Source organism: Mytilus edulis, chromosome 8 (genome assembly GCF_963676685.1).
Source record: "Mytilus edulis chromosome 8, xbMytEdul2.2, whole genome shotgun sequence".
NCBI classification, from domain to species: domain Eukaryota; kingdom Metazoa; phylum Mollusca; class Bivalvia; order Mytilida; family Mytilidae; genus Mytilus; species Mytilus edulis.
In genome coordinates, this window is record NC_092351.1 from 27,367,302 (window position 1) to 27,383,881 (window position 16,580).

The 16,580-nt window shown below is 30.1% G+C and overlaps 1 protein-coding gene across 4 annotated transcripts in view; it reads left to right on the forward strand.

Moving 5' to 3' along the window:
• The window catches only part of LOC139485241 (rho GTPase-activating protein 7-like), a 139,126-nt gene that overhangs the window by 25,019 nt on the left and 97,527 nt on the right, over positions 1–16,580 (forward strand). For all 4 annotated transcript variants that reach the window (XM_071269532.1, XM_071269533.1, XM_071269535.1 and 1 more), the window contains one exon: positions 16,354–16,443. In XM_071269532.1, the coding sequence (XP_071125633.1) occupies positions 16,384–16,443 (60 nt within the window). In that variant the 5' untranslated portion in view covers positions 16,354–16,383. The remainder of the gene's footprint in view (positions 1–16,353; positions 16,444–16,580) is intronic.

Genomic DNA, 16,580 nt, shown 5'->3' on the forward strand with positions numbered 1-16,580 from the left:
CACTGCAAATCAATGCTAAGCAGCGGCTTATGGTTTTTTGAGGGGTAATACTCTTGCACCCTCTTTATTTAATATATAGATGTGTTTTGATGTTTGACAGAATTTAATCTTGAAGAGTGGGGTTCTGACAATTGATATTAAAATTTCAGGTTTTGAGGAGTGAGAATCTTGTCTTCTTAAATATATGGAAAAAAAATTGTAGATATTAATAGGACATGATTTTTTTTCCTTCTCTAGTATAAACTGTTGAGGGACTAAGAGGAAAATTTAAAGGAATAAAAGTAGACATGGTGCTGGGACAGATTCATTTATAAATGAACATGAATCATACACCATGTCTGCCTACTAGGGAAAGCTTTCTATTTCTTGAGTTGTTACACATTGTCTGCCCCCTTGTGGTCATTAACTCAAACTGTCAAATCCTCAAAAGTATTAACAGCCGTTTATGTTGAGTCCTGAGAACATTTTTTTACAACATTCGTAAGAGCATTTTTTACAACAAAAGCTGGATTGATTTTAGCAGTATATTGATCTCATTTTTAACTCTTAAATTATTTGCCGTCAATTATTACCGACGGAATAAGATACAGTCTGTCCAATCTGAAATGAATCTGACCTTTGGTCCAAAGAAGCACAGGTACAAAACAAGATTTTGTTAATATATGTATATATATACTGAATACACTATTCACTATATATACAAATATTAAAAAAAAATATATGTCTTGTACCTGTGCAAAGAAGTTTCAAGAGCAAAATGCATAACTTCGTATTGCAAATGTATTGTTTTCTGTCTATAGGTCCATCATGGTGTTCTTTAAAAAGATTCATCATATCGTAATTATCCGGAATTATTATTATATTTTGCAACCATGTGATCACATTTTGCATATTTGACAGCTAATACGCTGCACGGTTGTCGAAAGAGACTCAAAAAGCCATGCTTGTTTTTTTTGGAAAATGACGCAGTCATTGTTCCATTACTGCCGACCTGAACTTCATTACATTTCTCTGCCTACCGCGCTTGGTTTCGTATTTACTATTTTCCATACAAACTGGAATCTGCTTGTGTTATCATTATGCATGATCATTGTGTAGTTATCAGCCAGGAACCAGTTTACACTCGGTTTCATATTTACTATACAAACTAACTGGTTTCTGCTTGTATTCCACTACACTCGAACAAAGTGTTGTAGTTTGACGGGAACCAGTTTAGAATTTGTAAACTACAAAACGTAATCGGTTATTGTTCATTCCGTTTTGGTGTTTCATACCGACTTATATGGTTTGAATAAGCTTAAGACCCTTTAAACATAAATGTGATAGGTATAGAATAGAATAGAATAGAATAGAATAGAATATCTTTTTTTTCCATAAGAGGTACCCTCAAGGGGCATAGTGCATATACATTCATGACAATATATAGTTACAAACAATTACAAATACAATAAAGCAAAACAACAAAACAGTATGCTTTAAAAAGTTAGACATTTTAAATATTACTTACAGTATCCCAGTGTTATATTATAAATGTTTACTCAAGGTAGGTGTTTTGATAAGAAATAGCCAAGTTGTTTTAAAATATTAATAGACTCACAGTTTAATAGCCAAATAAATTTATTGACCATTATCCAAGGAGTAAAAATTTTTACATTCTTTAAATATCAGATCAAATAACATGTCTCTATCCTTAGAGTATACAGGACATTCTATAAGAAAATGAAGTTCATCTTCCACTTTATTCAAATCGCATTTATCACAAATTCTTTGATGAACTTCTAATTTGGAATATCTCCCAGTTTCAATTTTAAGTCTATGAGATGAAATCCTGAATTTTGTGATAGCTTTTCTCAAATCAAAATTTTTCAAGATATTTAAATAATTTTCTTTACAAAATGATGTTTTAAACTGACAATATGTTCTTAGTTTTCCTTGGCTATTTTGGCTATAAGCATTTTCCCAAGATTTGACATAGGATACTTTTAAACAATTAAGTAAACATTGTCTGAATTTGTATTTACTAAAATTAATGAAGTTACTAGGCAGGTCAATAATTTTACATAAGTGTCTGACACTGCTATACCAACTATTGTGATTTTTATCATCTAAATCTTTAGAGGTTTATAAGGCTTTATATAATAAAGAGTCCTCAGGCATATTTTCAATTCTAAAATAATATTTCAGTAGATTTTTCACAATACTAATATAAATAGGAAATCTACCTAGTTCAGAGAGTACAGCAAAATTGCTGCTCTTTCTGTTTACACCCAAAATAAATTTTGTTATTTTCATGTGTAATTTATCTGGTTCAAGATCTGAATAAATTTTATCTAAGACAATATCATTTCTAAATTTACTACTCTTTGGGTTAAATGTACCCCAAATTTCAGAGGAATATAAAGAAATAGGTTTGATCATGTGATCAAATAGATGTAGACTGGTAGTAATTTTTGGATGTGAACGAATAACATCTTTGCATAATTTATAATAGCCTTTTAGACTCTTTTTGTACAATTCCTGTCTTGCATGAGAGAAGACTCCTGAAGCCGAAAATATAAGGCCTAAATACTTGTAGTGCTGTACACATTCCAGTTCAACTTGCTGAAGAGTAAATTTTTCATTGATAAGTCTACCTTGCTTATTAAATACTAAAATTTTTGTTTTATTGGTGTTTATGTTTAAGCACCAGTCAGAGCAAAACTTATCAACATTTTTTTAACTTAGATTGAAGACCATATGATGTGGTAGAGAGCAAAACAATATCATCAGCATACATTAAACAATTAATATTAGTATCACCCAAAATCAGATCATCATCAACATTATCAATATATGATGGAAAGTCATTTATAAAAATTTTGAAAAGATTAGGGCTTAGGTTATCACCTTGTCGAACCCCTAATTTAACTCTAAAAGAGTCAGTTAAAATTTTCCCAGCTTTGACACAAGTTGAGCTAACATTGTACATGTTCTTTATAATGTTGTAAAAATTTCCTCCTAATCCCATCTGTAATAGTTTATATTTAATACCACTATGTATGACTGAATCAAACGCCTTTTTAAAATCTATAAAACAGGCATACAATTTTTTACCTGTGGAAAGTACCGAGTCAATCAGATTTTTAAGCAAAAACATATGATCAGATGTTCTGGACTTTTTAACAAAGCCAATTTGAAACTCAGTAATTAGACTGTTTTGTAATAAATATTTGTCAAGTCTATCATTTAAGATTGTATTAAAAAGTTTACCAATTGCACATGTAATTGAGATGCCTCTGTAGTTTGAGGGATCAGTTGGGTCCCCTGACTTAAAAAGGGGTAGAGTGTATCCTTCAGCCCAGCATTCGGGATATTTTCCTGTGTTAAGACATAAATTAAATAATTTTCTATAACATGGAACTAAACTATTGGCACTTGCCTTTAGCATTTCATTAGTTATAAAATCTAAGCCACAAGCTTTATTGTTTTTCAGCTGTGATATAGCTTTAAGTATTTCGGTATCAGTTATTGCAAAATCAAGTTTAGAAGAAGTCGAGTGTTTCTCAATGCTTTCGACTAATTTTTCTATATATTCATTACGCTTTTTGAATCTATTATCTAAAGAATTAAGTGACTTAAAATGATCTAACCAAATATCAGCAGCAATATTTTCTGAGGGATCACAACTATCGGATTCCTTGAGTTTTCTAACTAAATCCCAGTAGACCTGAGGATTATTACACTCTAGATTATCTAACTGATTTAAAATGTCTTCTCGAAATTTTCTTTTTTTATACTTTCTACTTTTATTATATTGTCTCAACAATTTATAGAATCTACCATGAATGTAAGGGTCATTTGGATATTTAGAATATAATTCAGCATAAGATACAACATTCTTTCTCATTTTTATAAGGTCTATATCAAAAAACTTTTTATTTGTGTATATTTTTCTTGAAGATTTTTTCGGTGGAGAAGGACGCCTCAAACATTTTTTAGAGGCTGTTAATAAAATTTCATTAAGTTTCACAGCCAGCTCATTAATATCAGAGCTGGTATCAAAATGTGAAATAAGATTTTTGCTGTCTTTATCTTGCAGAGCTGATTGAAAGGCCTGAGGGGAGTTTTCCTGCCATTTGAATTTACTAATATTAAAGACTGTTTTACAAAAGGATGGAGCTGTTTTACTTTCAAAGTCGTACTATAGTGATATCTGTCATGTACGGATTTCCACTCTCACTGGTTAATGTCTTCTTTTACACGTGCTTTTGAAACTTCCTGTTTAAACATCGCAAGTTTCAAAATTGTTATTTGAGTGAATTTAACTTATTTTTACAATCATGAAGCGTTCCAGAATTATTTTCAAGCAGTTTCTTCTTCTCTTTGATGATGGAAAATAGGTTTTCTCAAGAAAATACCGCAAACGATCGCAGAGGAATTGAAACGTACAAGTCAAGTCGGCACCTGGTTAAATTGGCATCTAGTCAAATCGGCACCTATTTGACGTCAATTCGGCATCCAATAATATTTGTTATAATATTTTCTATTCAATTAATTAATAACTGTTACCATGTACATAGTGAATATGTTGTTGTGTATTTAGGTAAACAAGGAAACCAAAGTGAATATGTTGTTGTGTATAAAGGTAAACAACGAAGCCCTTACCCAACTGTTGTTCTAACAATTAGACAATTATTAAAATAAAATGGAAAACTATGAGTCCCTTTCAATAAATCAAACTTTCATGCCAAATAATTAGCAAATTTAAGGTGGTTTTTTTTCAGTAAAGTTTAAACAGCATTAAACCAAAAATCCCGTAAAATGCTCAACTGGTTAAAATAATGCATAAAAATATCCAATATCTCATGTATTAGTCCAAATAATTATGACGTCTGGCAAGGATATTTTATTTTTTTTCTGGGACGCCTTCCTACGACGTTCGTAGGAAGGCGTCCCAGAAAATAATTAACATAGCCTTGCGGTCATAGGAAGGTGTCCCAGAATAAAATTTAAAAAGCCTTGCCAGACGTAATAATTATTTGGACTACTCATATATATTACATTAAAAATACACCAAAAAAGTCATTTAGTTGAGAAAAATAAATATATATACAAAATGTACATGAACACCCAAAAATGTGAAAGTTAGTATTTAACTCTTTTTGCTTAAATACTGAAAATATTCTGGCAACCCCTTTCTTATTTTTACTCTTTTTGCTTAAAATACTGTTAAAAATATATATTTAACATGGGTGACGAATTGACTATATCAGGTGTCGATTTAACCAGGTGCCAATTTAACCAGGTGCTGGTTTGACTAGAATTCTTTGACAAATGTTTGAAATTACCTGAGTTTCATTAGACCTTTGATAACAGTAACAAAAAGATTATTTACTTAATATTTTGTGGGAGAAGGGGGTTCAGACTGTGGTATCAGGTCTGTTCGCGCCCAATACACTTTCGCACCCTACATGTTCGCACCCAAGGTCCGTTCGCACTCTACTCATTCTCGCCCAATTTTAATTCAAATTCAAGTTGAATAATTGGAAAATCATGATTGTTGTTTTAAATTGCTTTGGTGTAAATACTGAATGTATTTATAGCTTGGTATGAGTAAAACATTGACGATTTTAAAGGAAAAACACAAAAGATAATTGTTTTTAACAGCTTGGTCCCTTTGATCTGAAACAACGAAGCAATAAAATATAGGAACCAAAATATAGCAATCCACTATTATAACCAAAACATGATAAAATTTATTCAACACACAGAAAAAAACATTTTCAGAATCTCACTTCATTTTGAAACAAGTCAATGAAACAAAGTTATAGTAATACATTAACCAAAACATGATTAAGAGTTATTCAACACAAAATAAAACGTTGACAAAATACCACTTTATTTAGAAAGGATTATTATTATTTTTAACAATACCCTATCCAAAACATGATTAAGATTTATTCAACACTTTATTTTGAGACAATGACAACAATTATACTTATAAGAAAACACTTGCTTACAGAGTTATTAAACACAAAACCAATTAAGATTGGGTGCGAACATGTAGGGTGTGAAAGTGAAAGGGGGCGAACATGAGTGGGCGCAAACGTGAATGGGGCGCGAACGGACCTGGATTCAGACTATGTACCAGTGAGAAATATACAAGCCTTTCTACAGTTTATTTGTACAAATTCAGGTAGTCTTGACCTATTCATTTATCTTAAAAAAACAGCCAGTTGTCACCTTCACTTCACACACACACATATACAAGTATCAATTATATGCTTACGAGACATGTTGCATTGTTAAACTAATTAAGGTGACTTGCATAAAAACTATCCCAATATTAGAGACAGTGGCGTCATTTTTCTTCAGAGCTTTCAGCTCTTTGATTAAATCTTGGTTTTTGAAACGCTTGACTTATCAATATTGGTCATTGCTATCAAACGTTTTGAAGATCTGTAGTTTTCTAAACGAATAGTCGGATCCGGACAGACCAAAAAATCCGGATTTTTTTAATTTTTGTCAATAAAATGTTTAGGGTTGGCGTCAGAAACGGAGGTAGGGTCAGGAAACCGGAAACACTATTTATTTATTTTGGCCTGATTTGAAAAGCAAAAACAAATTTAATTGAGGTAAAAAATCTATTATAGCTTAACATAGATATAGCTATGGTACATGTATTTTACCACCACTCTACTGAAAAGATATATATTTGATACTCAGCTTAACATTTCATATGATCGTATTTAAAGAACTTGTCAACTGGTTAGTGTAGTGTCAAGATGCTCTGTTGATTTGGTCACTATAAAAGTGCTGGAGGCTGATCGGCAAATGAAGAGATTAAATTCTTAAACAGCTTCAGGTGCTTACTTAAAGATACACCCTTTAGAAGAAATCATGGAATATAGTTCCATCCCCATTTATTGGAAAAAAGTATAATACATTGCTTTTGTATAAAATTGTAAAAAGAGTTTGCCTATTTATGGGAAATTTGTTTACTATTACAACAAAGATGCCCCCTTTCCATCAAATCTTGATACACCAATAAACCAAAAACCTAGGGAACAATTTTAACCTGTTCAAAGCTACATTTACTTTGCACTGCTTAAACCGCTGCTGAAAATGTAAACTTATTATATGTACAGACTAATGTCATGTTCTTCTGCATGCAAATCAAATAGGAGTAAATATTGGCATTTACAGTTAAATATTTACAGTTTTCTGTGTAGAACCTTGATTCTATGGACAGTACTAACATTTGACCATTGATTATTGAACAGATCAACTATACAAACACTGTCCAGGTGTGGTATGATATGGGTGGTTATATACCCTGTGCATGTCAGGTCATGACAACTTTATGTCAAGGTTTAAGGCTACTACATGGATAATTAAACAGTGGTCATTTTAACTGAGACCAAAGGACCTTTCTACAAGGATTTCAAAACTTCTCCATCCCAATTTTATTACAGTAAAAGTGAATTACTATTAAAGTTAAAAACAATAAAAACAAAAACAAGAATTAAAATTGAAAAGGAGGGGGAAATAAATAGTCCAATATTTACTATAAACAAACTTGATGTTCCTTTTGGGTCTTGATTCTTGTATTCCTTTGACATCATGAAATAGAATTTAAGACATTTATTTAACATGCTTCAATTTTCCTGAAAGTAAGATTATTATACAGTGGTCTGTATTTATTAGATTCAGAGATACAGTGTGGTTTGCTTGTTATTTTGAGGTGCTGCGCCAGAACAAAGTTAGAAATTGCAAAAAAAAATCTTGGCAAATTGGCTTCAAAGGGCTTATACAATTTTTAAATAACCTGTTTTGCTGTATTTACTGGACAATCTTCTTTGTACTGTTTGTTTCACAATTAAAGCCTTAAGAAACTTCAGAATGAACTTGATGTTTTAAGACCAGCAGCTGACCAGTATCAGGGATTAATTATCCTGTGCTGATCAACCTTCAACAGTTTTACAGTGGGGAAATCAATAGAGCACCTGGTCAGTATTCACTGGTCATTAAACTGACTAGTTGACCAGTTCTTACAATACTAACAAATTAAATGCCAAACAAACAAGAGTGTTAAATATCCTCCTAATGGATCCTTGGAGTAGAAAATATTTAGAAATAAAAATTTACTTTTGTTGGAACTGGATTTATGTTCTTTTGTTTTCAAGTACCCTACACAGTACACATTTATGTGTTGAATGTTGAAGTATTTGGATTTATGAGTTTCATTTGCTTTCATTTCAATTTAGCCTTGTTGTATCGGTTTTATTGGAAAATTTTAATGTATGTGTGTTCAGTACTATGTTTATATTGTTTCTCATCAACTAAATTCACCTTGAATCCTGTTGTAAATGGTAGCATTGATCAGATTATTTTTGTGTGTGTTTGATTTTCATTGATTCAAAAAATCCCTGATAAAGTATTTAATTATTGAAAATAATTCCAAAATTTCGCTTGTTATTATCTTAAATTGGAAAAAACTGACACGTAAATTTACAGGTACATGTATATGTTAAAGTAAATATCTATATAATTGAAGTAAGAAAAATAGCTTGTATTCAAATGCACCTTATTTTATCAGCATCTATATATGCTTATAACTACAAGTCAAGTCATGAATTGGGGATATCTGTATCAAGTGATAAATTACTGGTATCTGTATGGTATAGATGTCTTATAGTGAGTTATATTGAAATATTTTCTTAAATAGAAGACTTCACATGTCATATTCTGAAGCAAATCTGGAAAAACTGACATGAAATTGCTGAAAACGGATATATTTTATATAATGCACATCTTCCTATATCTAATATTGTATTCAAACACACCTTATTTGATCAGTACCTATTTATATTACTACATTATGGAATACTGGTATCTTAATGAGGTGTTCTGCTATCTAATAGTGGATGGAAAAAAAGCTTGTAATCCACTTACCTGCTGCTTGAGGTAGAAAATAGGGAAATGAGGAAAATTTTAGATTTTTTTCTGACTTTTAAAATATGAATGAATATGTAGCTCTAAAAAATACTTGAAAACCATTTTGTCTTGATAATTTATTTTTTACAATAATGGGATATTTGCCAGTGAGTTTCAGCAATAAACAACTAATGTAATATTTATTACAGACTTGTATTGAAGGAGTTAATTTCGCTGATGTCAGTTTTAAATGTTAATTGCTTCTGGATGTTTTCTTATGTATAATTCTCTTTCTTATGAATTGCAGTTTAATTAATTTCAACAGAAATATGTAAGATGAATGGTTTTTTTTCATTTAAAAGTAAAATGAATCAGTTAAATTGCCATGGACAGTTTGACTTAGCTTGAGAAGTAATACAAAGAACTTTTTCATTTACTAGAAATATTGAATTGACATCAGTTTCAAGCATGAATTTATCTTTCTTATATTTCAACAGTATTGTTATTTTTCACATTAACATTGAAGCAAAAGATTTATTTTCTTTTTCATCTAAAAAACAGTTCACAGCATTGTTCTAAAAAAAATATCATAAGAAATACTAGGCTAAAAACAGATTTATTTTTCTGAGCTATTGCTAAAATGAATTTAAAAGCAAGAGAATATTATTTTGTTTCACATGCTTTTCAAAAATAATTGATTTGAAGTTTGAAAAAATACATTTTTGCTTTCCTGATATCCAACTTTTCACTTTGCTCCTGACAAAAACATGTACCTTTTTCCGCCGTTGATTTTCAATACTATTTTAAAACAAAGGCACTTTTTTTAAAATGAAATATATTTTTTAAGTACATCCCTTCAAGAAAGAAAGTATTTTTACAATTGGAAGACAATGAATGAATCATAATTGCTTTTTTTATTGCATATTTTTTTTAATGGTTATTCATAACTTGAAAACCTTGAATTACCTCCTCACAGAAATCATAATAATTATATGTCCCTTTAGTGTGTTAAGCTTTGACACTCTTTATGTTGCTTAATTTATGTAGTATCGCTAGGAACTTTCCTTTACACTAGAGAATTAGCTATTAGATAAAGTGTTTTCTTGTTCTGAAATGAAAACTGCATTTTGCTTTTATAATTGTTTATAAAATTGCCTAATTAATTTGCACAGTTACTTTGAAGACCACAATGAATACCTCCTAAGACTTTCCAATCTATTAAACACTTTTTGATGCAGTTTTATTTCTGTGCTACATAGACTGACTGTTCTTTAGATATTAACCACCATGTCTATGTTGTGAAATTATCTTATCTAATACCAAGGGAAATTAAAACATTCAGAAATGAAATCAGTAACCACAAGTTTAAGTCAGAAATTTTGAGGAAGATTTAATAATTTGGTTTTGATAATTAGTATTTGGACTGGGATGAGTTTGATATTTGTTGGGGTTTACCCATTGGTTTTGCAAAGATCCTGTGCATTACAAATTTGATATGTTACATTTCATTAGCTGATTTAATTAATACCAGAACTTCAAAAAACAGGGTGTTGTCAGACAACAAATTGAGGATATTGTAATCAAATTGCAATACACTTAGATTTGCTTAGTTTTGACATTTGACCTTTTTGTTTGACTATTTATCATGTACAGAGATTCAGTTTAAAACAATGTCCTGAAAAAGTGGAATAATTTGATGGATTCATAAAATATTATAATTTAAACAGAACTCTGCATTTTATGCAACATATTGTGTCTCAAATGATAAAGACAACACCAATGGGTCTTTTTAGTACAGTACATGTATATGTATAGTTTAAACCTTAATAAAAAAAATCAAAGGCCTCACAAACAATTGGATATATATCATTTATATTGAAATACTTTGTTAAAATATTGCATGTCATGCTGCAAGTTTGCCTCCAAGTGGTCTTTAAGTTCATATAATTTTTTGCATACTCCATGCTGTTCAAGTACTGAATTACAATAGAGATCGAATAACATGTGTGTGATATCTTTGATGACTTGCATCATTTTCTTTCAAAAGGAATATTTCTTTTATTACATAATATGATTCGAAATGTATTATATGAAATATCCTCAGATACTTACGGTGAATTGAGAAAATCTAAATAACAGTATCATTGCCAAAGAAAAATGGTGAAGAATTTAGAGAATCAATTGTTTCCAAAATATCTTTTTCCAACCATACTTGTCGTAAGTGCAGATGTCTAAATTTTATAGAACTTGGCTTCAGGTGTTCTTGATGAAGTTTAGTGTTAAAAGTGAAGGTAATTTAATCTATTTCTGGATTTACTTCAAATTGATCTGAAATCTGAAGTAGTTTTCATTTATAGTACAACATCTGCATGATGCATCTAAGACAACCAATCTTTTCGAAATTTGGTTGAAATTTTTAGATGTTCGCTATCATTAAAATTGCAGGTAACTAGTACAAATAGCTATTTATAGAATTCTTTGATCTAAAGATTGAATTCTTCACATATTATAAATTCTGTCGATCAGAATAAGATTTATGATGGCAGACTTGCAATCATTCTGTTTTAGTTGGAGCATGATGGTCATAACTTCACTTCCTGTTTGGAATACGTCCAGTCTCTAAATGCGGCCAGATGCAACGATCATTTAACCACTTACCATTGTCTAAATAAAATCTTCTGCTGATTGTTATAATAATTTGATGAAGAGATCTGGTATACACAGAGGAAGATATAAAAATTAGAGTAATTACAGGTCTATACTTTGCAATTATCGAAGATGGTACACTTTAAAACTTCCGTTCTTAACAATTATTTGCTTTCAGCAGATTAACTGGCATACAATTTAATCTGAAATATATATCAACAGGTATTAATGGGAAGGAATATACAAAACAAGTTACAGTGTTTTATGTTGGCTTTGTTTGAAAGTCGTCTTGGTGTCAACATTTTGTTTTCATATTAAATCTTTTGAGCCTAAGAAATATCTTTGCAAACTTTTCAATGTCTGTTTGAAGAAGAAAAAAAAACAGGGTCAAGCATCAAGATTGAAGCTGCTATTTGGAGACTGAAATTTGGGTAAAATTTTGGTTTCTAGATTTGGTCTTTTGAACCATATGTCAATCTTTTATCAAACTTTCTTTGGGTAATGCCCCATGGGGTGAGAAGACCCTTATTGACTTATTGATTTAATAAGTCAATAGGTCAAAGTTGAAGGATATGGCAGACTGTTCTTTCTAATATATATTGGTTTCTTGATATTTTCTTTTAGACCGGATTTATCCAACTTTTATCAAAATTACTTTGATAATACCCCACTAGATTGGAATGAACTGGTTACGGGTATGATTTTAGGTTAAAGGTCAAGGTCACACCAGCAGTATGACATACAAATTACCAAACTTAGTTCAGTAATGTCCATATTCATATTTAGAATAATTTCCTTATTTCGGTGGATAAGACACTTTATGGGTTTTAAGCTGCTTTTGATATTTAGGTTACAGGTCAAGGCTATAGGCTTACAGCAGTCTAAAATCTGTTCAAATCATGTTTTTCCTTCCAACCATTTAAACTATTTGAAATTTCACTAAAAATTTTGAAAACCTGTAGTAATTGCTTTCACAAGTATCAGTACCATATATTGTCAAAGCTCTTTAATTTTAATTTCTACAGAGCTTTATGAAATGGTAACTTAAATCTCCCATCACAAAATATTTTGTGTTCAAATTACTTTTGAATATGATTTATGAATTGAAGATGATTGTGCATGGTAAAAATCAACTTTATTTCATAAAAACTGTCAATATCATTTATTATGATCAGTTTTAAGTTTGTAGATGAGCAGATACAAGGAATAAGAAGATTTAAATTTCAGTTGAGCTCATGCTTATAAAATAGATAACTTTAACCTTCAAAGTGTCATATTAATATTTTTGGGAGTGTTTGTACTTGATACCAAATTATTTTTGGAAATTTGTAAATCGTGACTCTGCAATTTATAAACCAAGGTTAGATCTCACCGAATTTATTGCAGATGTATTTTATTACTTGGTCTCCAAAATAAAAATATATATTTAGAAATAGAGAGATGTGGTATGATTGGTATTGAGACATCTATCCAGTCTATATGTTACTGGATTGTTCTTTCAACAATGAGCATATTCCATATCATATAGTCTTCTATAAAATCCCCTACATGTATTTTTCCAGGAAACTAAATTTTACTTTTGTTTATACCAAACAATGTGAGTACCTCATGTGAATGGAAAAGTTGTAGAATGATATATCATATTTGATCATGGTGAATAACTTTCTGCAGTCTCAGCTGTTACACAACTCAAAGTAAATAATGGACCCTCATGACTCGTAGTCTCAATGAGGTTGCCATTTCTTTCTTTTAAGCAGTAAATTTGAGATTTGAGGAAAGGATACTTTTATCTTGTTTGAATTATCCCTCTTCCTCTCTCTTCACCTGACTATGCCACTTGCCATTTCTAGCAATAAAGGTGCCATAGATTGTTTTTCTCTTATCTGTTTACACATGTGTTTTTTTGTTGTTGAAAAAATAGAGAAATTAATAATTTGAGCTATTTATATTGTAATTGTCAGCATTGTTTCAATGTTATCATAAAGCTTTATTTATTGTTCTACCACAAAATGAAATAAATCTTAGCTGAACATAATCAATTAGTGATAAAATAAATTATTTTTAATATGAACACCTTGCATATTTATTGGTACATTATTTGCCATCATTATGCTTGATTTATGTGACCTCAAATTAATGTGTTAACGAAAAGACACAATGATGTAGCCATGTCAAGACATGATATCATTTTCTCTGTAAAAATCAATTTACATTGTACCTTAACAGGTGTAAAAACAATGACTTAATGTCTATTGTAAAGTTATCTCAAGGTAACTATCTTTCCATAAAGATATCATAGATACAATTGCACAAAAAAAATAATTAAGGTACAGTAAATGGGCTATGTCACAGATTTCAGTAAATTTTTGCATACAACTAAATTGACTCCTTGAACTTATCAGAAAATCTAAAAATAAATGAATAATGACATTATCTCTTTAATTTTCTGATTTTTCAAATTAGGTGAACATTTGTGTAGAAAGCACATACAATCTGCGAAAAAACTTATTTTTTTTTCGTAAAATATCAATTCTATTTTCCAATTCATTTGTTATCTTTTTAAAAAATATATGTTGTGGATACCTGAATTTAGGTTTGATTGATTTTAGATAATTAAAGGGGCACTGACTTATGTTTTTGGAGTGTAAGCCAATCTGCTAACTAATGTGTTGTGAAAAATGTCAAAAATAGACATTTTACAGCTAACAATTTGATGAAGATGTGCTTGATTTCTTTGATAATCAATACATTATCATTGTCCATTAATATATATAAAGGAAACTTGTGAAATAGTCTTCCAATTTCTGTCATTCATTTTCCATCAAAGGACTAGATGCCAATAAAAAAGCAGTCACATTCATCATTATAACATATGTAGGTAAACTTAACAAAAATTTCAACAAATGATAAGATTGAAATGGGCAATAAAACTGAATAGACTTCATAAATTATTATAAAACCACAACTATGCTTAGAATGAAGTTGAAATGGTTGTATATTCAAAGTATCTTGAACAAGTGTTCTTTTACTGACAAATATAAAGGCCCTCAAATCCAAGAACTTTAATTACATGGAGCATTAAACAAACCACTTAGATTTAAAAAAGTATAGTCATTGTAGTACTAAGAAGTAAGGACATCATTATACTAAGAAATAAACTGTAAATCACAAAAATAACACTTCTATGACTGCTTTCTTTGTTTTTGACAACAACCTATATAAAGACACCTTATATGAGGCTTATATGCATGATGTTGCATAAGTTAAAAATAAAATGCAGAACTGACTTTTCCTCATATCAATTGCATTGATTGTAAGTCCATCAAGGTGATGACATTTTGTGCATGAAAAAATTCTAAATATGTACTTTAAATGTTTAAAAAAGACATTATTTGATTGTAAAACATGAATATCTGACTGTTGGTTTGTATCAAGTCTAAAAAGATTAATTTGACCTTTGGACATCTGTGATTTCTGTGTGGTCTTCTTAAGAACAAATACCACTATTTTTTAACCCATAAAAGGCATTGTCTTGTTCCAATCCGTCAAAGTAACAGAAAGAAAGGATGAAAACAAGCAACAAAAACTATACATCAATCTGAAATCTGACAAAGAAGCAGTGAGCTGGTATGAACCAATGAAAATAACATTTATTATGAAATCTTGTAAGATAATTACAGGTGCCCTATGTTGTTACCAGATATGAAATTTCAATTTAGACCTTTGTCAACATGATGCATTACTTCTGGATACAGTAAGATGTTTATGTCATAAAAAGAAAATGTGAAAATGATCCCTAATGGTTTTTTTTGGCAATAGAAAGATGAAAAATGATGTGTGCTATTTTGTTCTTGACATGAAATTTATCAATGACATTTCATAAACGGAAATGGGTATTGTCAGCCAAAAAAAAAAGAACTTGATATTATGTTTGAATTTATTGTTTTGTCAAACATTTTTATGTAAAAAAAAACCGACTTAAATAGAAATTCGACTGCACATGCTGAAGGTCTTAAGTTAAAAATGTAATGTTATTGAATAATATTTTTATGAACGCCTACACATGTTGCAACCTGGTTTTGGACAGTTAGTTTATACTAGGATGACCATAGAGATATGAGATTAGTTTATGATGATTTGATGGTCTTTATGGATGTTAAATATGATTTACTAGATAACATGGATGTAGTAGAACTTGTAAGAATCATAAAGTTATACTTATGTGAGATAACAAGTGGTCAATTTGGCTTGGCGTGAGACAACATGGAACATTTATCATCTGAAATCTCTCAAAAAAACATATGCTGTTGATATATTGAGAGGTTGTAGTGTTGGATTAGTTAGAAAGATAAAAACTCATTGATTTATGATGATTTAGTACCAGTTAAAGATTAACACAGATACTTCTTTTTTTTTGCATTTTTTTATCAGATCTCTTTGCTTATGATATTTATTAAAATGAATGACATTTATTTTTGTTCCTGCCATTTTTCATTCATGTTGATTTTGCCAATATACCCACAAATTCAAAGAAAATTAGTTTTCATAGAAAAAGAATGCTTATACTAAAAGAAGGAGACCATTATGAAAGACAAAGATATATATACTTATTGTATTTGACCTTGCTATCAGGGTCTTTTAATACTAAATGAAGATCTTATTTTTGTGTTAAAATATAGCTTTAGACATAAGAAAAGTATGGAATCTGTAAAATGTTTTTCTGATCTCTGTATTAAAGATTCTTACATATATATAACTCACATTGGTTATATTTCTAAATCTTTTTTTCAGAAACAACGATGAATTGTGAGTGAAAATGAAATGGACATCCAGGCTACAGATGAATACAAAGCTTTGGAAATCTACCTTCAAAAGGCACAGGTTAGTCAGAGACATGGTGAAAATTGTCATGGTATTGTTATTAAGATAAGTAGATATGTTTGATAGCCAATGAGACAGCTATTCATGAAAGTTTTAAATGACTAAGGATACATGTGGTATGATTGCCAATGAGACAA